General features: G+C 37.4%; 2 protein-coding genes across 3 annotated transcripts; one reads left to right on the top strand and one right to left on the bottom strand.

Annotated features, from left to right (window-relative positions):
- The first annotated feature begins 396 nt into the window (after positions 1-396).
- Positions 397-16,097, top strand: LOC136236956 (N6-adenosine-methyltransferase non-catalytic subunit-like). 2 transcript variants are annotated; one of them, XM_066027188.1, is made up of 11 exons: positions 397-504; positions 810-1,051; positions 2,926-2,998; positions 9,030-9,156; positions 9,619-9,709; positions 10,115-10,259; positions 13,035-13,127; positions 13,652-13,768; positions 13,936-14,034; positions 14,160-14,271; positions 15,733-16,097. In XM_066027188.1, the coding sequence occupies exons 2-11, from the start codon at positions 831-833 to the stop codon at positions 15,948-15,950; spliced, it is 1,296 nt and encodes a 431-aa protein (XP_065883260.1). In that variant the 5' UTR covers positions 397-504; positions 810-830; the 3' UTR covers positions 15,951-16,097. The 2 variants fall into 2 exon arrangements, with proteins under 2 accessions (XP_065883260.1, XP_065883261.1); XM_066027189.1 differs by lacking the exon at positions 397-504 and adding an exon at positions 537-760.
- Positions 15,934-17,150, bottom strand: LOC136236957 (cilia- and flagella-associated protein 68-like). Its single transcript, XM_066027190.1, has 3 exons — positions 16,896-17,150; positions 16,319-16,406; positions 15,934-16,272 (listed from the first exon to the last, which is right to left on the bottom strand). The coding sequence occupies exons 1-3, from the start codon at positions 17,106-17,108 to the stop codon at positions 16,118-16,120; spliced, it is 456 nt and encodes a 151-aa protein (XP_065883262.1). The 5' UTR covers positions 17,109-17,150; the 3' UTR covers positions 15,934-16,117.
- Between the last annotated feature and the right edge of the window lie 8,821 nt (positions 17,151-25,971).

Genomic DNA, 25,971 nt, shown 5'->3' with positions numbered 1-25,971 from the left:
CCATCTCGCTTGCTATACACTTCTTTCCCACAATTGATCATTTTTCGTTCGAGTAATAAAGTGTGCATATCGTCTATTGACAAGAGTTCATAATATATAGAGGGAACCCTCCCTCTCTATAATATTTTGAACTCTTGGTACTGATCATCAACATACACCTTCACATGGGGGACTAGTGACAGATGTCATGGTAACTTTCACAGCTGATTTACATATTAAACCTACGATTTTAACTATATTAACATTCTCAGTAGCTTGAATAGTCCTTTTAGCTGCATGCAATTCCCACTTATATACAATTATCCACAAGATTGGATCATCAGATCATCCCGCCCATCCACCATCCTCTCTGTACAGCTCGAGGTACAGCTGCAGTATATACTTACGTAGTTTTTACGATTGTGGGATTAATATTTCAGTGATGCGCTTTATTTAGAGAAATGCATGAACTTCAAAACTCGAGTACCAAAACTACACTCCCCAGCTAACTCTCAGTAATCGCAGGTATTGAAATGTGTCTTGATTTACTAATTGTGAATAAAATTGTTGACCGTTTGCAAAGAAAGAGCCGTTTTTTTCGTTTTCTTCAAAAAGTTTCCTCACCTGTTCACGCTTAAAACTGGTAACAATAAGTGAGTTACTCCTTCAACTGTTGAACTAGGAAAAAAAGTGACAAGTCGAGTTTAATATGGAAGCATATTTTGTCGACTCAACAACAAGGTGTTCTTGTACTGTATCTAATTGATATTCTCACAATGGTGTAAGACTTAGTGTTGTTTATCGTATTATGGATGTAACATTGTTTATAGTTGCACCACGTACTACTAGTAATGGCATCTGCAAGCAAACATGATACAGCTCCAATTGTTAACAAGGATGGTATTGTAAATATCCGTATTGCAAGGTGTAGGAAGCATTCAAAACAACGACGCAGTTTGCTGTCCCACTTGTTGAACTGTCCACAGAATGAAATTGCTGAGCAAGTAAATGGTCGTCGTGAACAGGATGAGTATAAGAGACTATTATATCGCTTAAATCCCACCAAGTACAGGTAAGTAGTCTGTGTGTGCGTGCGTGTGTGTAAATTTTTGTCAGTGCTTGTGAATATCAGTAGATACAGTGAAACCTCATTAATTAATAAGCAGTGGCGTAGCTAGATTTTCAGTGATGGTGAGGTCTAGGTAAGGCACCACACTCTCATTAACTCCATCCATGCAAATATAAATACACATGATATGAGTCTATCTTACTATGGACTCTTCATACATTTGTATATAAGACTTGTTTAAGTGTATGGCTGTACCTAACTATGTAACTGTACTGCTATGCAGCTTATTGGCACTACAACCTAATGCTGTTGCGCAACTATCATACAATTATACCTGATTTCACAACTCTTCAGGATTCAATCTTCAATTGCTAACAACTTTTATTGTTTGTACCACATGAGCTCTGTACCTAGACTATCTTATAGTCACAGTGTGCATTAAAAGGAATACACATGTATCCCTTTCACTTAGATGATATTTCATTCTTTATGCTAACTCCTGTCACCATCATCTTTTATTCGTAGCCAATATTGTCAGGCAATCTCTTTGTATTAGCAGGCATTAAAATTTTAAGCTTCATATTGACAGTCTTCACATCTTCTATCAAGATTGCCTCACTCAGCACCCCAGCATAGAGTAGCATTATCTTCTTGATGTGATATGAGACTTGGCGTAGTCTCACTTACACTTGTGATCATGTGATAGTGGGTATTAAATGGAATTTTAGATATACTTGTGTAATTGTACATTATTTTTTATAGCAAAATATCAGCCAAGACAAGGGAGATTAGTACATACAGTGACAATTTTTGTGGTTGAAAGTTATGGGGGTAGTATTGTGAGAGATTGTCATGTCGCATCATGCGAGTTACAAGATTTACCGACGACAATAGGGTCTGGAAAGCTGACAGTGGTGCACAGGCCCTAGTGGGCTCCAGCGTAGCAACGTCACTGGTGATCAGTGGCCTTAATAGTGAGGTGCCCCTATTACTGAAAACCTCATTAATCTGGCCACAAAACAAAGTGGCAAGGCTTTCAACAAATTAATACCTGGCTAGTTGCTATTGCAGGTATTTACAATTAGCATAAATACACTATGAGTTTCTTGAAAGGTGTGTAGGAATATATCAATTATTCCAGCATTATTTGAAGCATGCATAGTATAGTGGCTGCTAAAAGTATGAAGTATATTGCCAGAACTATAGGCACGTAGGTACATGGGAGCAGCAACTTTTGCAGTGACACCTTGACTGTGTGCTCAGCTGGCCCCAAATATTGTGTTAGTTTTACCAGTTTTGTCCTGCAGATGTGGCCAGAGGAGGTTGGTCACGTGTCATGGCCCTATGATACACTACTATGTATGATTGCACAATAAAACATGGTGCCTGAAATTAGCATCGTTATTATGAAGTATTTTGTCACATTCACGAGAAGTATACATAATGTAGTGTTTGTTTCTTGGTTATAAAAGCCACGCAAAGTGTTGGGAAACTGAAAGAAGGGCTCTGGGAGCCTTATATCAATTAGCGCATTAGAGTACCTTATATCAAACAAACTAGGTGGCCTTATTATTGAGGTGGGTAGTTTCACTGTACATTGTTGATTCTGGGTATCTACATCATATACTAGAAATTGTTCATAGGAAATGAGGATACCTACTCTATGTACATAATCCAGACACATGTGAAGGACTCAATGAAGTAATACTTTGCCATTAGTAAATTAAACTAGCACCTTGATGCCTAGGGTTGGTCCCGTGTTATCTAGGTTCAGATTCCAGTAATATGATAATTGTCATTGATGTTGTTGTAATATGATTACTCCATATTTAATATCCCATCTAGTACAGTGGTTTACTATCATATTGTGCACACAGGCAGTCCAGACATGGTGGTAGGGGGAGAGAGGATAGATCAAGAAGGGATTACAAGAAGGACACTGACAGTGATGTGAGTGTTTAGTAGTTGCTATATTACTTGTTGTTAGTGTGCTTGTTTAGTATACATGTAAAGAAAAATTATGAAGTTCAGGGATCAAAGAAATAAAAGTAGTGAAATAGGAGAGGTTACCTACACCTGAAGATATACTGCTGTAGATGACCTCCCTTGTTTCACTACTTTTTATTCCTAATCGAACTTAAAATTCCTTATTTTCCTTGTACTTGTTTGTTTACCATTATTATATGACTAGTAAATCTGTGCATACCGCATTAGAAGAAAGAATGGCGCCAAGGTTATTGCTTTTGTCTGAATGCATGCCCCAGCTATCAACTACTTAAATTGTGAAGTCGCCATTACGCTTCGTTTTCAGCTATGTTCAGCCTGTTACACAACATTACAAATAAAGAACACTAGGAGGACTCTGCAATCAAATCCAGTCACAATGGAAACTCAGACAATTCCCATTACAGACTTGGGGAACCATCTCATGTTGGTACCACAAATCAACACCTTGTGCTGTCAGCAAAGATAAATGCGACACAAAGGAGGACACAGGTAAGTCCATGAAGCATGCATTCTCCATACTGTGGTATATGCCAAAAGGGCTGAAGTGACATCAAACAGTGAAAAAGTCAAGCCTGTAGCCTTAGAATTATGCTTATCTGAAGGCATCAGGCATCAGTTAACTATTCCACAAAATATTTTTAAAATAATTTTTTGCCGCAGCACCGTACAACAGGAAAAAAATTTGACAAATCAGTTGAACTCATCATTTTAGTGAAACATCCATAAGCCCCCCTAAAGTACGTGTTTAGATCATGTGATTTGTTGATTTTTGGCAATGTTTAATTCATCAATACTGGTGAAGTGTAGATTTGTCAAATTTTCAAAATTTCTTGTATGGTATTGGAAACGTTTGAGGTAGGCACTTTTGGGCTTGGTTATCTGACCAATACTGTAGTGACTGCCTAGGCACCATGAAGGTATTGCTGGTTTCTGATCAATATTTATTTGTGAGAAAGTATAATAGAAATATCTACTACAAGTACTGTATTAGATGTACAATAGTACAGCCTTTGATGGGTGTATGTGTTGAGGTTTTAAAAGATTCCTATTTTATGTTTTGTTGCAAGCATTAATTTTATGAATTCAGTGTTAGGTGTGGGGACATACAGAAGCCTGTTGATTAATCCACCTGTGTGCTACATTGTTAGTATGCAATTCAATTTGATGCCAAATTCATTATATTGTATGTGTGCTCATATCTATAAATTCCATCCCTAGCTTAATAGTCCATACCGTATAGCCACATCTATAATAATTTATCACGAATCTTAAGAGTGTGGAACAAATTTCCGTGAACATAACTCTCTGCAAAAATAAAATTTTATGCACCCTCTCAAGGATATGCAGTTTGTTCTTGCTTCATGACGGTAAGCGAGAGGACACGAAACTCCTGCACAAAAACACATGAGATGAAATAAGTGCAAATTTAATTACGACAGCTAGCCACTGTTTGCGAAAATAAAATCTTTGTGCCACTATACGGTATAAAGAACTTCAATATATCAGAGTTTGGAATAATTGTGGCATATCTGATGGTGTTTGTCTGACCATGGTCCATTTTGCTTGGATGTGATATCCAATCATAATGTATTCACCGTTGATAGACAATTCTCCCAGAACAAAAAGCCAGTCGGACTTGACAGTGTTTCAAGGTAAAAATTTATACAATGTTTGAGCAAGTTTTACAAATGTCTAATCAAATACAGTATTGTTCTCTGTCCTCTAGAATATTTGTCTGTAGAGGTGTACCGATATGGGTTTTTGGCATGTACCGATATCCGATATTGATGCCACCAAAAGAAGCCGATAACCGATAGTCAAGCCGATATTTGCATTATAGTTTTAAACAAATAAAAGTGTACAGGTGTACAGCTTGAGTTTCTATTGTGCAATCCAGACAATTAGATACCCACAAACATTTTTATGTATACTCCCATGAAGCCTTACACAGATATTTCTGTTTTTATCTGCATTCTAATGGCTTGTGAGAAAGCTGGTACAGCAAGTTTCCTTGGCTATCCTGTGACCCTTCTTTTTATTACAAAGGTACTCTATAACTGCTTCATTTGTAGAGACTGTAATAAGCTTTCCAGCAACAAACACTAGAATTGCGTGTATTTGTATGGTTTCTTGTAACTTGTTGCAGAGTGAACAATAAGCCACTGCCACATGGGTAACGTAGAAAACCAATGCATAATCTGTTTATGTACAAACTATTCCTACTGTATAAATATCGGTTGCGATATCGGTCCTCCTGCCGTTCTGTACCGATACCATCGGTGGCTGATATTTTAGCCGATCCGATTATTGGTACACCTCTATTTGTCTGTGCTTATTTCAAGCATTTACAGTACAACAGCTTCACTGCTTTATAAGGAATTTTTTGAGTATAGAAATTTCCCATATTTCTTGAGTGATGACAGCTTTGTAAAATGTAATCATAAGTTAATGATTGTTTCTGGGATTTTGTGAATAAAAAATATGTGAAAACTTTCCACAAAAAAATGTCCAGCGAAAATTTCTGCCTATACAGTACAATATATAGTACCAAAATTGTCTATTTTTACTTAGTTAAATGCCGTGGCATTTATCACCTTAGTTCTAATGGTGACTATTCGAGCTTGACCACTCGAAAATGATGTTGCAGCCCTTATTTTTCAAAATGATCATTGTACAACTCGGGTGGGGCTACTATTGAAAGTGCGGCATTTAACCAAGTAAATGCAGTATTCGATTTGTTGTTAAATATTATAGAGCTATTTATTATTCTATTGTAAGTAGTCTGGCAGTAAAGTACAGTAGTGATCCATCATGGTTGACTATTGGAAACTTAACCTCCAATCTGATATGCTCCCATTGAGCCAGCTACACAATACCACAAGGCTGTGACATTCTCTAACAGGGGTGACAATAAGCTTTCAAAAATATACAGATCAACTAGATGGTTGTCTGACAGCCCATAACCCCATAACCCAATTGTCCTTAAGTCTTGTGTACACTATGGTACATTGTAATCCCTCCCAGCCTGTTTTATCACCTAGCAACAAATGTAAACACAGGTAGTGATAAACTATAGCTGCCTTTTTTGATGGGTAGGTAAAAACAGTGGGCCAGAGGACCCGGGGCCCGCGGGAATCCAACTCTTCTTGGAATTTTATTCACTTCACAATATTCTATACTTGTACTAGGTACCTATGCAAGTAATCTTGCATGGCCAATCCACTTTTTTCCCCATTGCGTATGGTGTCTTGCACAATGTTTATACCAATTAGATGTTATAAGCACCTCTGAAAAAGTTTCTGAAGCTGACTACATTTATAGGCCACTCGCAACTGCTGCACAATGAGCATACTAGTCTATTGTATGGTCTAGCTACTAAAGTTTAGAAATATTGTGCAAACAAATTAATATTGCAGGGAAATAGTGATTACTAGCTAAGCAAGTTCCAGCAGCTCGACAACCAGACTTCATACGGTGCGTTTTCACAATGCTTCTAAACTACTCTAGTAGCTAGGCGGCATAATTGGAGCGAGCCTGAGCGAGCCCCACAAATGGCAGTGGTCACTTGTACATCTGACCCATATGTCTGACCATTCCCGAGAGTTTACGTAACGAACACGGACTGCCCCACACTGGTAGTGCTCAACTGTACATACGACCGTACGTCTGACCATTCCTGAGAGTTTACGTAGCGAACACGGACAGCCCCGCTCAACTGTACGTACGACCGTACATCTGACCATTCCCATGAGTTTACGTAACGAACACGGAAAAGTGTGCCACGTGGCTTAGAATTTGTCACTTCGCTCACAATTTAATATTCTTATCTACATTGACATGGACAAAGAAGGCCGGGAGAGAACGAGACAGGGCGAGTAGGGAACACTGGCTGCTGAATGCCCGAGTGAATCGTACGTCACGTTCACGAAAGCTTCCTGTACGAAAAAGGCTATATTTGCACCACTTGGCTTAGAATTTGTCATGTGGGTTACAACTTGTTATCTACATAGACAAAGAAGATCGTCTTAGAAGAAGGCAGGGAGAGAACAAGACAGGGCGAGGACGGCAGCAGAAATGCCACAATGAAGCACAAGCAAGTAGACACCTGATAGACGTCATGTACACTCGCAGAAGAGAGCATGCAGTTGGCCAATGAAACTGCAGAAGACAGAGAGATAAGTTCTAGCTGACTATGCTTCCACACAGTTGTGTAGCTATATACTGGCAGGCCACTGAGCCTCCCAACTTGAACTTTTTTCACCTTTCTCCAGCTACCTCTAGAGTAGCCTGAGCATTTCTGTAGATATAGCTACGAACACACACATTAAACGCTATTCATGGAAATACAGTTGATGCTGCATCACTTTTTACACAACTCAGGCTCGCCCCATCATGCTTTTAGCATCTGTCTAGTAGGCCTAGTATGCTGATTGTGCAGCAGGCAGTGGCCTATAAATGCGGTCAGCTTCCGACATTTTTTCAGAGGCACTTAAAATTTCTAATTGGTGTAAACACCGTGCGAGACACCATGCGTGATGGGGGGAAAAGTGGATTGGCCATGCAAGACTAAAGGTGGACCAATACCGGTGCCAGTATTGGTATTGATGCCGATACCACTGGATCGGTATTGGTAATACAAGATACAGATACCACCAGTAGATACTCGCCACTTTTATTAAACTATCTCTAGCTAAGTTTCCAGTAGCTAATAACTTAGTTAAGCCAATCAGTAACTTAGTTGAGCAGCGAAACAAAGCCTTTGTTACTTTTTTCCAAATATTGCTACAATTGCTCCTTGTGTATTCTAATATATTAGAGCACGTGAATCCTTTGTAATTAATGGCAATGTAGTTGTTCCTCAAGAAAGTTTATGACTACTACTTGGCTTGCTTTTTCATGAAAAGGTTTGGTTGCAAAGCTGTAACAAACATACAGTGGAACCTCCCTTATCCAAACCTCTATTATCCGGGCACCATTGTCCTGTCAGGACACCGTTGTCCGGACAGCCCAACTTAGTCATGTAGCTTGTAGTTTATTGACCATAATGAAGTTTGGATTAGATGAAAACACAAGGAGGGAGCCTAAAGGTTGCTGTTTACCTGTTTGGTGGCTTGTTTATTATACTAATAATAACTACCACTTGGTTGCTGGGTGATAATGGATTTTACAGCCCAGGGGAGTGACCATGAATGCTCTGTAGTGACTTCCCCTCTGCCCACTAAACTGCATACCACTAACTGATAGCAATAACAACATTACTTGTATTTAAGTTAGTCACTTTAGCATAATAGCATGTTATTCTTAGTTACAGGCATTTCTGAGATACGAACAGTAGTGTGTACCAGACCGCCCAGATAAGAGAGGTTCCACTGTAGTACAATTATCGGTCACCCACGCAATTAATTGCCTAATCAATAAGCTTACAAGAAAACTATCCCAAATCAAGAAATTAGTAATCCACAATGATGTTTATCATGTTAATGAATATTTTAAAACTTGATTGAACTGAGATCAATCAATTACTGTGATATTTTAATAGCTAGCTACATATCACAACAATGAAATTTCTATAATAAACTTGTCTAGGCTTCAATGCTTAGTATCGATATCGGAATTGGTATCAGCAGATAATTTCAGTACAAATATTCGTATCGGAAGTATTGGTAAAAAGTGGTATCGGTCCATCTCTATGTATCCAGTACAAGTATAGAATATTGTGAAGTGTATAAAATTCCAAGAAGAGTTGGATTCCCGTGGGTCCGGGTCCACTGTATTTACCTACCGTTTGTTGGTCTCAGACCAGAAAGGAAACGGACAGCAATCTTGCTAATTTTATCAGCAGATTGCTAATGGTGGACTATTATTTTCACCCTGCTCTATATAATGTGATATTTTAAATTTCCAGTTTAATGTTTATATCATGTATATATGTAGTGTACAATATCGTAGAAAACATGTTTGTCACATCATACAGGAGGAGACGATGTACAAAGACTCTACAGTATTCCTCAAAGGTACTCATAGCTCCAACCCACACAACGACTACTCTCAACACTTTGTGGACACCGGACAACGACCACAAAACTTCATCCACGATGCAGGCTAGTACAAGACTACTGTATAAAGTATACTGCAATATTTTGACTGTGAGCTTTTGCAATTGTTATCCAGAATATTGGCATTAGAGCTGTTTAATATTTAATAAAAATCCTGTCAAATGGCATGATATACCTGTATGTTCTGGTTCCCTGCTTGATCATTTTCTTGTTGAACGAATTGTGCAATTCACCATAAAAATGTAGTCTAAGGTTTATAATTTTTGTACTGTTGAAAGGTTGTCATGTCTTGTAAATATTCTTTTCTTATGCAAAAATGGTCTAACTGATATATCAACTATAGTTGTCCTTATACATGTACTGCTATGTACGTTGTTGGCAGTAGATACAGAGTAGTAGGTATACGTCTGAATGTGAGCTACAGTAGATACCATAATGGTAGGGTACTTTTATTTTAGGTACACAGTATGTTTGTATGTAGATGTGGCATTGTGTTCTCTTTTACAGGCTTGGAGGACAGGTTTGAGGAATATCCCAAGCTCAAAGAACTGATTCGGCTGAAAGATCTACAAATAGCCAAATTTGCCAAGCCACCGATGTAAGCTGATAACTGTATATGCTGTACACCTGTATATATGTGTGTGTACACTAAGACTAACCGTGGTTGTATGTGCTTATGGTGTGGGCTGTAGGTGAACGATTTGATTAGATAAAGTTTATTATAATGGTGGCTTGTGAAAACAGAGCAGTAAAATGATCAGACGTGATACAAATATCTCAAACTGACTAATGTTGTAGTTAGCAGGTCATCAGCTAAAGCTAATGTTGGAAATCATTGTCTTAAATGAGTGACAAAATTGTCATGTGACATGACTGTTACATTTTTGTGTAAGCAACCTGAAGAATACGTTATACCCTACACGCATGCACATGCACACACTCATACACACAGGGTATAAAGCAAACCACTCGTACAGCAGTTTATTGTGTTATTACTTGCCAGGTACCTGAAGTGTGACATGTATGACTACAACTTGTCTGATTTGGGACAACGTTTTGATGTCATATATATCGACCCTCCACTAGAAGAGTACCAGCGAAGAGTGTCCGGCATAACTTTCTCCCATAAACCATGGGGCTTTGAAGAGGTCAGATATATAGTATGTATGTTGATGTAGAGTACTACAGCATTTATCTACAGAAATGAGTGGTCTTATTGTATGTACAACATTGCTGCTCAGAAAATGCTGGGATACTTACACACAACATATAAGCTCTAGTAGTAAGTATAACTGCTTGTGGTAGGACCAAGTGTATATAATAGTAACCAAGAGTATCGAACAAGTGTATTACCCCTTGGTTAATGATTGCATAAAGTGACACGGATATTTCAGTAATTATTTGTTTATAGTGCCATTAAGGATTGCTGTATTTAGCCCAATTCAGCCACTAAACTAAGCGAAAACATGATAGCGTTAACGAGAATTGGCTAATGTTAAAGTTCTGGCACTGCCAAGCGGGTCCTGAAGGCGTGGCAACACCCTCATTTGTGCAATCATTGTTTTAGCAAGCTGGGGTTATCTTGGGTCCTTACTACACTTTCTTTGTACAATAACTGTTGAATACTTGGTTGAATAACACGGAAAACTGGTGTACAAAGACCTGTTGCCACGTACACATTTCAAATTACCATTTCACGTAAACAAACAATTACTGAGATATTCGTGTTATTTTACGCAATCATTAATCATGGACTAATACACCATTCGACACTGTTGGTTTCTATTATATACTCTTGGTAGGACTAGTATCCAGGAGGAAGCTATTATTAATAAGTCTCATGATGAAAGTTTTGAAGAAACTGTATGCATTTTGTGAGACAAGGGCAGTTGGGTATTTGCTTTTTGAGCCTATTATGTCCATAAATTTACCTGCTTCCCAAATCATTCCTTATTGTTCCTGTACACAGCATTGAAAGTGTTTACATGCAGGATTGATAACAAATGTAGTTTAGAGTCTGTAACACTCATTACCATTAGTGTAATTTTTAAACAGAATTTGAGTTACTTTTGCTTGTCTGATTCATCCTCTCTCATTCCTCTATTGACTTTATAAACATCCTACAAGACATTTGCTTATTATTAAAACCTCTACATCTGCACACTAGCAAGGCTCAACCCTTTAAGCTCACTTAGTTGTAGTCCATAACCAACACACTTCACTTCGTCATGTTAGTATAGCGGCACAACCAAAAAATTGTGCACTTTTTCATAAAGCCATGAAACTTTCCACATAAATAGTAGTCCTCAATACATGTATTTTCAGATATAGTGCCATCGCTGATTTGACCTTTGGTGACCTTTACTGCCATATTTGTACAGAAAATTAATCATTTTTTCTTTAACTCCCTGAGGCAGTAATTAACTTGTTAAAACATGGTACCAAACAAAAGATCTTGCTGATAGAAACAACTTGGTTTTTATTTGAAGTCAATAGGTGATTTCATTCTTAAGTTAGGAGTATTTTTATTAGCTGCAAAATTTGATAAATTTATGCATAATTATCTGCCCACAGGTAATTCACACCTCGAGGGCAGGTAAATTTATCAAATTTTGCAACTAGTAAAAATGATCGGTTGTATACAATCACTGGACTGGACTAGTGGACTGGACTGGTGGACTGGACTGGTGGACTGGACTGGTGGACTCAGTTTTTTTTTGTTTGTTTTTCATTTTAGCACATATTTGGGCAACTGGTCGTAGCTATTGCTACATTGAATGTAAAATATGCAGGTGAATCTGTCTACTTGGCACTGTCTGTTATCTTAGAATTGTGTGCAATTCTCTCTCTTGGCATAATGTGCAATTCTCTCTCTTGGCATAATGTCTATTGTACAACTACCATTTGTCTTATCATGAAGTACAAACCATACAGTACATGTGTCAGTATGTAGTAACCATGCAAGTTATAGTCATGGAGTCAGCTAAATTAAGTGGCGACAGTTAACTGTCTTGCTATTCAATAGCTGATAAAAAGGTTCTATAGTTTTTGCACGACGGCAATAACAAGTGAAATCACATGCACAAGATTTCAACCAATCAAATTGATCCATTTTGAACTTTAAACTATAATTACCGCATGTGACTTCTGTTTTAGATTTGTTGACATGCAAGAACTATTAGAACCTCTGTACATAGCTGAAGCTGGGCAATGTTGACAAGTCTGGCATGATCACACCTTTCTTTGGTTTGTGTGTGGGTTTCTTTATGTGTGGGGGAGTGGTCTAACTACATGAGACTAACATACTTTCAACCAGTTGCCCAAATATTTGGTTAAAAAAGGGAAAATACCTGAGTCCAGTAGTCCAGTCCACCAGTCCAGTCCAGTGATTGTATACAACCAAAATGATCATAACTTTGTAATGAAATCACCAATTGACTTCAAATAAAAACCAACAAGATCTTTTGTTTGGTACCATGTTTTAACAGGTTAATTACTGCCTCAGGGAGTTAAAGACAAAAATGATCAATTTTCTGTACAAAAATGGCCGTAAAAGTCACCAAGGGTCAACTTAGCGATGGCACTATATCTAAAATTACATGTAATGAGGAGTACTATTTATGTGGAAAGTTTCATGGTTTTATGAAAAAGTGCACAATATTGCCAATTTTGCGGGCTACGCCGCTATACTATGTGCTATCTTATTATTATGGTGGTCATGTCAAGTAGGTCCAACCATAACTACTAGCTTAACCATTCAAAGTATCCACATGTAGGGAGTCTAGGTACCAGTCTGCACTATAGAATCCACAATGGACTCTTGATATACTCTAATTAATGATAACATTAGGGGACCAATATTGAAATGGTCATCATTGAAGTACGTTCATCAAGTTGTATATGTGCATCTTTTTGTTTCTCAGATCATGAGTCTTAAGATTGAAGAAATTGCTGCCCAGAGGTCTTTTGTGTTTCTCTGGTGTGGTAGTTGTGAGGGACTGGACCTTGGTAGACAGGTAATTGTAATATGTCTTCAATGCACAAGTGTGGTGTGTGATGATTGAAATATTCCCATAAGAGGAGCTGCCATATGTGTTATTTCAATTGACTGGCCACTGAATTGTAACTGAATACCGTATAGTGGGAAATTTTTGAAGGATGGAACTTTCGTGAAACTGTGTAAAATACAATTTTCACACCTTTTACTTCGCGAAAGTCTAGTAAATGGATTTTGTAAGGTAACAGCTATGTGTATAAACCTGAAACATTTCACGATTATATTTTCACGAAGCTATCATTACTTGCAAAATTTGCGAAAGTTTTGTACCTCGAAAATTCCTACATATACAGTACTATGTTACCAACAATCAAACTTAAATAAAGAATTCCTGTAGTAAAATAGCAGGTTCTATGACAGCAGTCCTAGAAATATAAAGGTTGTTTTGGTAGACGGACAACAGTATTCACTTATTCTAGTGTACTTGTTGAATAGACCACTTTAAGGTTACACCACACACTTACATGTCATATATCATTACAGTGTTTTCAGAAGTGGGGGTTTCGTCGCTGTGAAGACATCTGTTGGGTGAAGACCAACTTTAGTAACCCGGGTAATGTGAAACACATAGAATCACGCTCTGTGTTTCAGCATACTAAGGTATGTATCTTAGTGTTCTATAGGTACACCTAAACTAGTGTATGTTGGTCATCATGAAATGCACACAAAAGTTTAGAAATGAGGGTAGAATATTGGACGTTGAAATCTTATCAGATAAAAATTTTGGATGTTTTAATTTATGTGAGATTTCCTTGTCACTATATTAGGAACACTGCCTGATGGGTATCAAGGGTACAGTGAGGAGAAATCAAGATGGAGATTTTATTCATGCTAATGTGGACCTGGATATCATCATCACTGAAGAGGTAAGTATACAGGCTACCATCTACTCTGTTTGTATTTGTATTTACAGTACACATGTGTACGTATAATTAGAAGTAGAAATTGTACTTAGTTTATAATTGTATATGTTATATATCTTGTTTGTTAGCCAGAATATGGTTCAGTCAAGAAACCAGAAGAAATATTTCACATCATGGAACATTTCTGTCTTGGTAGGAGAAGAATACACTTGTTTGGTGGTGATGATACAATAAGACCAGGTATGCCTTTAAGAAACAAGTAAACAAGAGGGTAACACATAATTGTTAGAGGTGTACTGGATTGGTCCAACATTGGCCTTGTTTTTGCATATCGTGTATCAGATCGTTAACATGTGTAAACAAGTAGCAGATACAGATATCCATAAACACCTATTTATGGGCACTGTGCACTAGTAATATCTTAGCAACACCTATTTATGTAATTTCAACTGTTGATTAAAGTCACTTTATAACTAAATTTAGAGTGTGAATTGTTAGAGAAAAGTCTATGCTATTGGATCGGCTTAGTTTATCAGCTTGATAATATTATTTTATATCTGTTCGTGGAATGTTGGCTAAAAGTAGTGCACCTCTAATAGTTGTATCATGGTTGCCTAGATATGCACATCCAAGCTTGAAGATGTGGGTTTACATATCAAGCAAATCATGCGAGTACATGATACAACTGACATGTATCATGGCTAATAGCCCGTTGCGGGCTACCAATCACAAATACAAGTTTAACTATTGGATCCTTGAAAATTTTGATTATGGTTCAGCATTGTAATTAGGTTTGAATGGCCAAGTCCTACATGAAAAATTCAGCTTCCGTACGCAAGGAAATTTTGACGTAAGAAAAATTTGATGAATTCATACTTCAGCAGATTTGACTAATAAAATGTTGACGAAAATCAAAAAATTATAGACAAAACCTGTACTTTTAAGGCGCTTATAAATATTTGACAAATATAAATTTGATGACTTAAAACCAATTCGTCAAATTCATCAATTTTTCTGACGTTAAAGTTTCCTTGTGTACGGTAAGCAGTTTTACAGCTGCTGTGTCATTTAATGACTGTGTTTTACAAAGTGTGCTAAACATCTAGAGGGGTTTACTTCATTGTAAGGTTATCGTTTACTGTTCAAAATTGGATGTTGCTCTTTATTCGAACATGCGGCTAATAGCTTGTGGATGAGTGGTTGTACTTAAAATAGTGTATAATTAATCCACTTTAAGATTTGCATGCCAAAGTGTCAGTAGTATATGGTGTTTCATAAATCTACAATTATGGCTATGTGTACAATTTATAAGCGATTGCCCGTCCCTCTTCATTCCAGCGTTTATCAATATGTTTACCAACTCAACATGTTTTATGTGATGTCAAAGAGTTTTTTATGACCTCTTGGTGATACATAATAATATTATGCATATTGAAATGTGCCTTTGAAGTTAGGTGGCTTCGTGGTACCAAGAGAATGTAATATATAATTTTATTATTATGTACTCTACAGTAGGGACAATGTTTGCTGGTTTTTTAAGGATCTCCTGTTTGTGAACATAGTGCTCAGCCTTGGTGCTTTATGTACTGCGTATCCATAATATCTTGTGTTCCCAATTTTCTAGCATACAGAACAATTTGATTTATGTACACATTTCTGACATGTGCCTTCTAGTATTCCATACATCCTACTCCACTACAGGTTGGCTTACACTTGGTCCAGACTTATCCAGCAGCAACTACAACAAGGAGAAATATAGTGACTTTTTTGCTGACCATGCAGTTATCCCTAACACTGATGAAATCGAGACCCTGCGACCAAAATCCCCACCCCCTAAGGGTGGTGGACGTGGCAGAGGACGAGGGATGGGGGGAAGCAATACCATGACAAGAACACCAGGTGTAGGTGGTTATATGTGACCTCTGATATGTATACAACATTTTTCAAATTGTTGCACAAATATACTACATTTACATACATGTGCACATATAATATGCATTACAAATTTTCTTATATGCGGTGATAAACATTTGTAGTATTTTAATATATATATAAAAAAACTAGAACTTAGTCTACCTGCCATAACTTAAGGTTTATCATTTGTGGTTTTAGAACTAGCAGTGCTTTGTCGGTGGTAATGATAAGCCTCCTCGGATGTCGTCAAGTAAGTGTTGCAGTTTTTCTTCAGCTTAGCAGTGTCCAGGACTGGTTGATGACCAGGAAACACTGGCTTGCTGGGACCTGTACTAGAGCACATACATCAGCTACTGAATGTCTACAGTGTTACCTTCGTGTCCATATCTTAGCTCATTCATTGGTGGTGGTTTCCTGTGACTGTAGGAATTAGTGTAGGTAGTAGAGAAACAATGTCCATACTACAGACAAAACATGATGGAAAGCTGTGGTAAACGATATAGAAAGCACTTCAACAATGTGTAAAGTACTGATCCTTTTGGTACAAATAAAGTGGGAACCCAGCTGTTTCAAAGCAGGCAGATAATGACACCTGATGATGCAACAAATAAGCACGCAATACAGGTCCTTCACCATAATACAAGAACTACTGGGCCACTGCAAGTTTAGTCAGATGGCTGCAGGTTTGAAGCTGCCCAGGTCCATTTCTCCAGCTTTTTAAACACACTAAACTCTTTATTATTACTAAGGCTTTACAGCACAGTGCTGAAGGTCTGTAGGACACCTGGTCCTGTTTACAGTTGTGACATATGCTTTCACACACAGGTGTCGATTTGTGAATTTAAAAACTTGAGCTTCAGTGGTCACTAACACAATGGTGTTGTTAACCATAGTATTCATATTCCCTTGGTCAAGTTGTTGCTTGCATTTTAAAATTACGGTGAGCTCACCTGAGATGGGAGCGGCTTCTGCTTTGCAACTTCCTGCACATCAAATCGTTCCTCGTTCCAATTTCCTATCAGCGTGTCGGTGGAGAAAGCGCTCTCGCTGGTCGTTGTTCGCCAACCAAACTGCTGAAACTTCTTCTCATCCTCCCATACCTCAGCGTGACCAGTTGCTCGCATAAACCCTTGAAAGGAAGGCTGCACCATTTTTGTTTCCATGGCGAATCACCACCTCTTTAATAAAATACGTCATTATTTAAATCACGTGAAATCTTAATTGCTTCATAGCTCGATTGCACAGCTCGATTGCACAGCTCGATTGCACAGTGTAGCGCAGCTAGGCAAGTTAACTGATACTGAACTTATTATGGCGAATGGTAAGTGGTATGTGTGTGTTTATGTGTGTTATAATAAATGTTTTGCTGTCTGTGAGCTATTTCCAATGACACGTTGTTGTGCACTCTCACTGTTCACTCGGAGCTCTGACACTACTATCCAAATTGTCAGGCCCTAGTGCAGTCGATAATGTATTGTGGTTACTTCAATGTATGATACTCTTTAGTTTGAAGGTGAGCAGTGGTCCGTAATTGATCCCGGTCAATTCTATGATTCCATCACTTTTCACGGTACTGTAATGATCTACTTTGATTTAAGCTTGTTCGTTTTTAAGCTTGTTCGTTTTTAAGCTTGTTCGTTTTTAAGCTTGTTCGTTTTAAAGCTTGTTCGTTTTTAAGCTTGTTCGTTTTTAAGCTTGTTCGTTTTTAAGTTTGTTCGTTTTTAAGCTTGTTCGTTGTTAAGCTTGTTCGTAGTGAGGCCTGAGGATGCACATTATAGCTGGTTATCTTCAGGAGCTCAAAAGCGCCTCAAGGCGCCTTCGGTGCTTATAAGCTCCTGTTATCTTACAGGGGATTTATTACTTCTTGCAACACAAGACAAAAAGCGTAAAGCGTCATATGGCTTCTTTAATTGACCAAGAATGTTTTTCTATAGTCCATACTAGGAATGATAAACAGTAAACAACCACCATAATGGGAGTAAACTATACATGTTTGTGGCTAGTTAACTGTAAGAAGCCATACCACGCTCTACGCTTTTACGGCTAATTGTGATACCTCATACCAGAGGAGAAGAGTGAGATGGGTATGTAACAACTATAGCACATAATAATAGTGTACTATGATAGTCTCTAAATTGGGCCACTCTAAGAGAATGCTGCAAGATTGCTAGATTATCCTTCTTTCATGATATTGTATACAAAGCTAGTGTAGTAAATATACCACAGCATTTTTTGAAGACAACTAGACACTCGCCACCACCATCCACTTCAGTTTTATCCACCCAAGCGCAAACATCACAGTATATCGAAACAGCTACTACCCAAGAACTGTCATTGATTGGAATTCTTATCGACCTCATTAATTGGAATGACTGATAAGAAATTATTTCTAATACCTAACTAATCATTTATAGCTAATTGTACATTGTAAATTCCCTCCCCCTTCCCTGGCACAATCAGTAAACACTGCCTGCCCAGTAACAATAAAATACCAGTGAAGGTAACAGGATTTCCTTATTTGATGTATCCTCCTAATAGCAAGTCACTGGTGTCTATACAAGGCTATTGTCTGAACTGCTGTGGTATAAAGAGTTTGATGAAAGAAGTGGGATGCACCTCAGATTTTACAAATAACAATCCTAGCTTTTCTAGTCTAATATAATAATATTATAGCTAGCTAGAGCATGGCTTCTTTGTTTCTTTGTAGTTTCTTTGTACTAGGCTGTTTGTGGTGTATGTGGTCAAATCTGCTGCTACATGAAGGTGAGTGTAGCCCTAAGGTCATTGATTGTGTAGGGTTGAATCGCTTAATCAAGTGGTGACTTACTACATTGCATAATATTTTTTGTCAGAGGATTGAAGTGTGATGTTTGTTATTACACATAGTAGCAATGGTGCTATATGGAAACACAGTATAGTTACAAAAAATATGATTAATTAGCAAAGAACTGAAGCAATTTGAATACCTGAGATTAATTAACACTTTGCTAAAATACCATGGTTACAAGGCAACAGTTTAGCAATAATGGTAGTGCCTCACCCCCAGGCAACTGTATACACAAATAATGCTAAAATACAATTTAGTGATTGCATGCTAAAATACAATTTAATGGCCCAGCAATCTAATGGTCATTGCTTCACAATGAACTAACTGGCTAAGATATAAAATATTTCTTGTTTATTTCTTTTTCTTTTTTTTTCTTTTTTTTTGTCCAATTCATATCACATTTGATGGTCAATGTAAGAGTTATTCATAAGGTGATAGGTTGTAGGAGTGTTAAAAGGTGAGTGATGTAATATATTTAATTAAGTTAGCAGTATTCCTGGAAGGAAGACCCCACGCATGTACAAGTTGGAAACATCTGGTTATCTGACCATGAGCAACTCATAACCCAAGCCAATGAGTAGAATTTGCAAAAAGAAAGTCACAAGAAACACAAACAGTGTCTTCATTGAGTATATCATACAGTAAAGTATAGTATTGATCATGGAGGTTTGGGCTTACATGTCACCCAAAAACAAGTCTCACTTTCCCTTTATGACAGCTTGGCAGGTATAGCAAGTTTCTATGATTTAAAATAAAATATTTAACTGGATTTTCTAATAAGGCCGCTATTTGGTGATTTTTTGTTTTCATTAGAAACTTTCAAATGTAGAGTCAATTTTCAAACTGGTGGCTAACTCAACATAGCTAGTATCCTCTTTTAATGTAGCTACATATAGTTGTCTTTCGTCACGTGATCAAAGATCAACTTCTTACTTGTGAACTTCATTACACCTATCTTTCTCATTCTTTTGGCTACAATGCGCAAGGTAGTTACTGTATGAGTGCAGCAATGTTGAAAACTAAACTGCACACTCTCAATATTTGGTTAATCAGATGAAATGATGGTTAAAGTTGGGAAATTTTGTGCGGAAATAAAAAAATACGTGCAGGTGCTGATGAAAAACAGAAAATCATTAAATATTGGCCTAACTGACTAACTGATGCCTTCAGCCAAGCATAACTCAATCAAGATGAAGACTGCTTGGCATCACTTCCGCCTACCAAAGCAACTATAATGCTGCATGATGGTCTTACCTCTTACCTTTATCCTCCTTTGTGTCCCATTTCTTTTTCCACTGTTGCATAGCAACAAGTCATTACTTCAATGCTTTAATTTCCATAGTGTGACTGGATTGATTGCAGAGAATTCAGGGGTGTAGGAAGGCCAATAACAAATTAACCACAAAATGATCAACGCCCATTCAGACACACAGTGTCCCACTGATATGGCTTCTGCAGCTCAGTTCATACATGCTTTATGTAAAGATGTTGTGAAGTATGTTATCACTAGCTAATAAGCCTACAGCTACACTGCATAGCTATATCTCTTCACTCCTTATCCTAATAATGGCTGCTATACTCCTCTACATCTAGTGCTTGTGCTGTTATGTGAGAAATCATGGTCACGTGAAGTAGGGCTGAGCGATACTGCCATTTTAGTATCACAATTGATACTACACCAACTATTTACAATACCGAATACTTCACACACACACACACACACACACACACACACACACACACACACACACACACACACACACACACACATACACACACACACACACTTCATAATAATATTCAAGTCTGTAAAACAAGGTACATCAAGTCAAGTGGTACAAAGCCAACAAGTAACAGTAAGTCATGTGGTACAACATCAAGTAACAATCTGCTAAAAATTACATGTAAAAACAATGGATACATCAAGTGGTACAACACCAACAGGTACTGTAGTGTAAAAGTAGGAGTAAGCATTAGCACTAACTTTACCACAAGTTTCTATTACTATAGATTCTCTGCTAAGAAGACTAGGGATGCTGGTAGAAGACAACGCATGACCTGCAATACTGAAAGCCCTCTCGGATGGGACTGATGTAGCTGGGATGGCTAAGTACTTCTTAGCCAACTTGCTCAGAATGGGGTACTTCATAGCATTGTACTTCCACCAAGTGAATGGGGATTTCTCTTTTTCATCTATAGTCACTGCAGCATCTTGGTATCATTTCACTTCTGAATTAGCTTTTAGATAAGCTGTTATTGTCTGCTGGGTCGATGATGTCACCAGTGAACTACATGAGTTTGTATTCTCCTTTTGACTTCTTTGATAGGTAGGAGGCTTATCTTTCTCATCATCATCATCTAAATTAGCCAAATCTGATAGATAATATAACCAGGCATTGCAGTACATATCCACCCATGTATACAATATACTTAAATGACGGTTGTTGATTTTTTGTATCATATTTTTATTGTATGCGGTGTAAGCAATCATTTATCAGATTGACCCAGTTACCGGAAATGCATGCTTCAATTATCGGACGGGTAAAATTCCGTGGTACAAAGAAGTGGCATGGTTGACAAAGAGCATGTTATGTTTGTTAAAGGTAATAATACTACTGATGAAAAAATGGACAAAGATTAACAGTTTGTAACTTGCTTACTGTAGATTTGCAGCTGTTTTTGGAAGCGAGTTCAGCCTGTGCCATCAATGGTGCTTGTTCTTCAGCCCAGACTGTGCGCTGTACCATTAATTTCCACTTCAAATGTTAGTCACCAAGCAATAAAGGAAACAAGCCAAGCCATGATCAAGGCTAGTGCTCACTGAAACTTCCACAGATAAACATGGTACAGCTAGTGTCAAACTTGGAGGTTGAACTGGCGCAACCTATGGTGGCTGTAATGAAAGCAAAGATTGATGAGAATGTAGTCCAAAGTAGTGTACTACCATCTAGCCAACTGTTGAGAAAGTAGGGAACCTAATACTCCATGACTGGAATTCAAGTATGCCACTATGGTTTCCCTCAAAGCATCTAAAAACCACCAAGAGATCAAGAACAGAACAAAGAGAAGGACTTAAAATTGATTGGTAGCTGGTTGTTCCACTATTAATTACTGTAGAGCCCCTAATTTCATTGTCACACAATTTATACGCACATTTTTACAGCAAAAAATCTATAGCTTGTACATTATACAATCTGATGTGACTCGTAATTTTGTAGGATTATTATCAATTTTTCATGGCTTTGGTAGTAATATTCTAGTCAGTGGTTAGATAGTGTACTGGTAATTGATACGTTCCAGTATGAAATACAGTTCCGGCTACCAGTTACTTCAACTCCGCATCTTTTCAGCTGTCACTTGTCAGGGGAGGCAGCTATTGACATCAAACTTGGGAAGACGATATCCAATAGAATGCATGCCTCTGCCAATATCGTGCCTAAAGAATGTTTGAAGGTGAAGGTATGTTCCGTGGAAATAAAGGTGTTGGTAATTGATTGCTACTACTATAATTGTAGCACATGTAATGTATCTTCCAAGCTGTGTACAATTTGGAACGTGGTATGTTCTACAAATAGTATGTTATGAATATCACTATTGTCATGATTATCAGATATTACTTCACAATTATGATGGTCACTTAACAATCAAGTAATCAGTGTCATTCTCACTTTTACTATCACTGGTGCCTCAATGCCATCTTTCAATATACATAGCATTTAGAGTGACACTGATAATTTTGATTTTCTACTGACTGACTGTTGCCAAGCAAAATTATCTCAATGAAAGCTAACACTATGGGTTGATTTTTTCTCTGCTCAACATCACTTATGCCCAAGATGTCCTTTTTGTTTACTGTAGCAGTAACAATCCACATATCATAGACCTACCTTTGTCTTCCTGTCTGTCCCATTTCCTTCACAAAGACATTGATTTGTGGGTAGCGAGTGTGTCAATGGATTCTTGTGCTGGGTATCACAAGAATAACAGAATTTGTAAGTTCTGTACTTCACCTCCTACATGTGAAGGAAGTAGATTGATTGCAGAGATGCTGCTCTCTGATTGTAATGCTATGTAACAGGCAGAAAATAACTCCTTGCTTTTTTCCATATAGGGTAGGCATAATGTACTTCATGTACCGGACTCACAGACTGAGCTGAAAACAGCTTCTTAACAATAATGCAGGCATTATCTATTGTAACGCTGGAGACCATTATCAAGCTTAATACTACTCTTCCTTACAAGTCATGAAAGTTTTGTATGCACAAAATAGTTAGAATATTAACAAAAACGTATGATAGTAGTCGAGCTAAATAATTTTGTATGGTGACATAGCTATTCCTACATGGTTTACCCATAATTTATAGTAAATGCACACCTGGATATTATAAATTTACTATTAATTTTGATATATTGAAAAGGTGGGCAACACAACTATGTGACTATCTAACTAAATACTTTTTGGCTCATCACTGAAGCCTTAATGTTAGTGTTAAGTACTGGAGCAACAAAGGAATAAATCTGTGCTGCAACAATAACCTCTATCGCTATTAGTACGCACAAGTACGTAAATAATCTAATAAATTGCTGCATGCACAACCATTGTGACTTCCAAGGAAGAGCAGTACCAACAGTTGTGATGGTGTCTCCAGCATTACAAAAGATGGATAATGCTCACGCTACAAGTATTATAGACAATGTACTGTTGTACAAGTGTACTTGAAATCTATGTAATTGTAGAGACCCACTGTCGTAGGCCAGATCCAGGAGCTCTCAGCTTTCAGTATAAGGCATAGGCACTTATACCTACTAAGGTCCTGGCTTGCGAGGCTAAGTTGGGGCATGTCAGCTGAATCTCTGAGTATGCATTAGGTGTGTACAACAGTATAATATTTATTTATTGTTGTAATTTTTAGGCTGTAGGAACATGCGAGTCCTCAGCTTGTATGCTGTAAAGCATAAATAAAACAAATAAATATGGTGTATGGTACTCTGTAGCGTTCTAGCCTATCCTCTCTGTACATGCACTTATAAATTGATAAGTACTACTCAAAGTCAGTCTCTGTGTCTGGCAGCGAAGACTACTGCATAGTACAACGTTAGGTATAAAAAATAACTTATATAAATGTAAAAGTGCATTTTGAAAATGTCCGTGTCTGTGTCCTATATCTTCCTTTTCCAATTATCCTTGGATTACTGTTAAGAAGTCGATTCCACCCGTGAAATACATTATGCCCTCAGGCTATGTATTCAGATGGGAAATAATTTTATCACATGTATGTCGTGATTCCTTCTTTTGACGTGGTATGTGCAGGTTTACTAGTCATGAATTGTGGTAAACAGCCAATTTAGTTATTTTAAATTTGGGTAGTGATCGTAGAAATAAAAAGTTATGGTTTACTCTTATTTCTCCATTATTTCAAACTACAGTGTTTGTAATAGAGACTTACCAAATGGTTAGGCATCAATATGCAATACAATACATATACTTAGATAGTCCAGCTACAAAAAGGATGAAACCTTTCAAAAGCCTGGGTGAAAAGTTACAAAATCAAAAGTGGTAGACGGGAAATTGTCTTTCATTCTGTGATGTTAGTGAGCTAAACTATTAGTACTACAATTGAAGTACACTTGCAAAACAACAGTGGTAGATAACAGAATAAACAATGCCTATCACACATTTGCTAGGAAGAATGTCCAGTGGCAACAGCATAGGCAAAAAAATGATGGGGTCAGATCTGCTAGGACCATAAAGATTATGGAACACCAACACAATCTTCTCATACAGAAAAGGTGTTATTTAATCATATATAACTCCCATACGACATGTCAGTAGGGCTTCAACCACAAATTTGTCTAGTTGCTCACTTCAAAGCATTCTTCTTAAACAGCTTTCCCTATATAAATGTATGGGAAAATTTGAAGTGCACTGACTTCTTGACAGTGTATGGGATTAATTATCCCATCATCTCAGGCATTTGAAGAACTTCATGCCCATATTAATATTTTAGTCATTATTAAAAGGAAATTATTTATGTTTAACACAGCCTACAGTGAATGCGAATATATATATAGATTTTTTGTTGGTAGATCTCTAACTTTTGCTAATAAGCAGATTCTAACCTAGAATTTTTGTTTCAGCTTTGCGCATCTTTTTAAAGCTTCTCAGTGGCTGTTTTATTACTACAGTATTTTGACCCCACGATTATACACTAGTTACTTGTAACTAAAGGTGGACCGATACCGAGTGGTATCGGTATCGGATCGGTATCGGTAATACAAGGTACAGATACCACAGTAGACACTCACCACTTTTATTAAACCATCTCTAGCAGTAGCTAATAACTTAGTTTAGCTAATCAGTAACTTAGTTGAGCTAACAAAGTAGCGAAACAAAGTCTTTGTTACTCTTTTCCAAGTATTGCTGCAATTGTTCCGTGTGTATTCTAATATATTAGAGCATGTGAATCCTTTGTAATTAAATGGTAGTGCAGTTGTTCCTCAAGAAATAAGTTTATGACTACTTGGCTAGCTTTTTCATGAAAAGGTTTGGTTGAAAAGCTGTAACAAACACTGTACAATTATCCGCCACCCACGCAATTAATTGCCTTATCAATAAGCATACAAGAAAACTACCTCAAATCAAGAAATTAGTAATGTTTATCATGTTTACTGTTACACAATGAGTATTTAAAAACGTGATTGAACTGAGATCAATCAATTTTAATAGCTAGCTATGTATCACAACAATGAAATTTCTATAATAAAGTTGTCTAGGCTTCAATGTATAGTATCGGTATCGGTATCAGCAAATAATTTCAGTACAAATACTCGTATCGGAAATATTGGTAAAAAGTGGTATCGGTCCATCTCTACTTGTAACCCTGTAGAACCCTGTAGCTGTCATGACACACTGGCTTTCTTGGCCACACAACACACTACCATGTGTCTTGATATACTTGCAGATACTGTGAGTGTAAATTGACTGCTTTATGTAAAAATATGGTAACTAGCTAGTTTGTAGCCTGGGGTCTTATTTACCGTTGACCAAAAAGAATTGACAACTGAAAATAAATAACCTAACTACTAGTTTACTTTCTGTAGGTTTCATTGGCATCAGTATCATGAGTGGGGATACTAATGCTGCCACTATAAACTTTGAGGGGTAAAGAAGATTATGCTACCAGCTCCTTTCTCTTGCC

The sequence above is a fragment of the Dysidea avara genome, chromosome 10 (genome assembly GCF_963678975.1).
Source record: "Dysidea avara chromosome 10, odDysAvar1.4, whole genome shotgun sequence".
NCBI lineage: Eukaryota > Metazoa > Porifera > Demospongiae > Dictyoceratida > Dysideidae > Dysidea > Dysidea avara.
This window is presented reverse-complemented; position numbering and strand designations above follow the sequence as displayed.

Excerpts from the sequence above, each read along its gene's own strand:
- LOC136236957 (XM_066027190.1), bottom strand. The coding sequence starts at position 17,108 with ATGGAAACAAAAATGGTGCAGCCTTCCTTTCAAGGGTTTATGCGAGCA. Across the intron at positions 16,407-16,895 it reads AGAAGCCGCTCCCATCTCAG|TATGGACATTGTTTCTCTAC; the intron begins GTGAGCTCACCG and ends TTTTGTCTGTAG. Across the intron at positions 16,273-16,318 it reads GCTAAGATATGGACACGAAG|GTCCCAGCAAGCCAGTGTTT; the intron begins GTAACACTGTAG and ends GCTCTAGTACAG.
- LOC136236956 (XM_066027188.1), top strand. The coding sequence starts at position 831 with ATGGCATCTGCAAGCAAACATGATACAGCTCCAATTGTTAACAAGGAT. Across the intron at positions 9,710-10,114 it reads AAATTTGCCAAGCCACCGAT|GTACCTGAAGTGTGACATGT; the intron begins GTAAGCTGATAA and ends ATTACTTGCCAG. Across the intron at positions 13,769-13,935 it reads CTGTGTTTCAGCATACTAAG|GAACACTGCCTGATGGGTAT; the intron begins GTATGTATCTTA and ends TCACTATATTAG.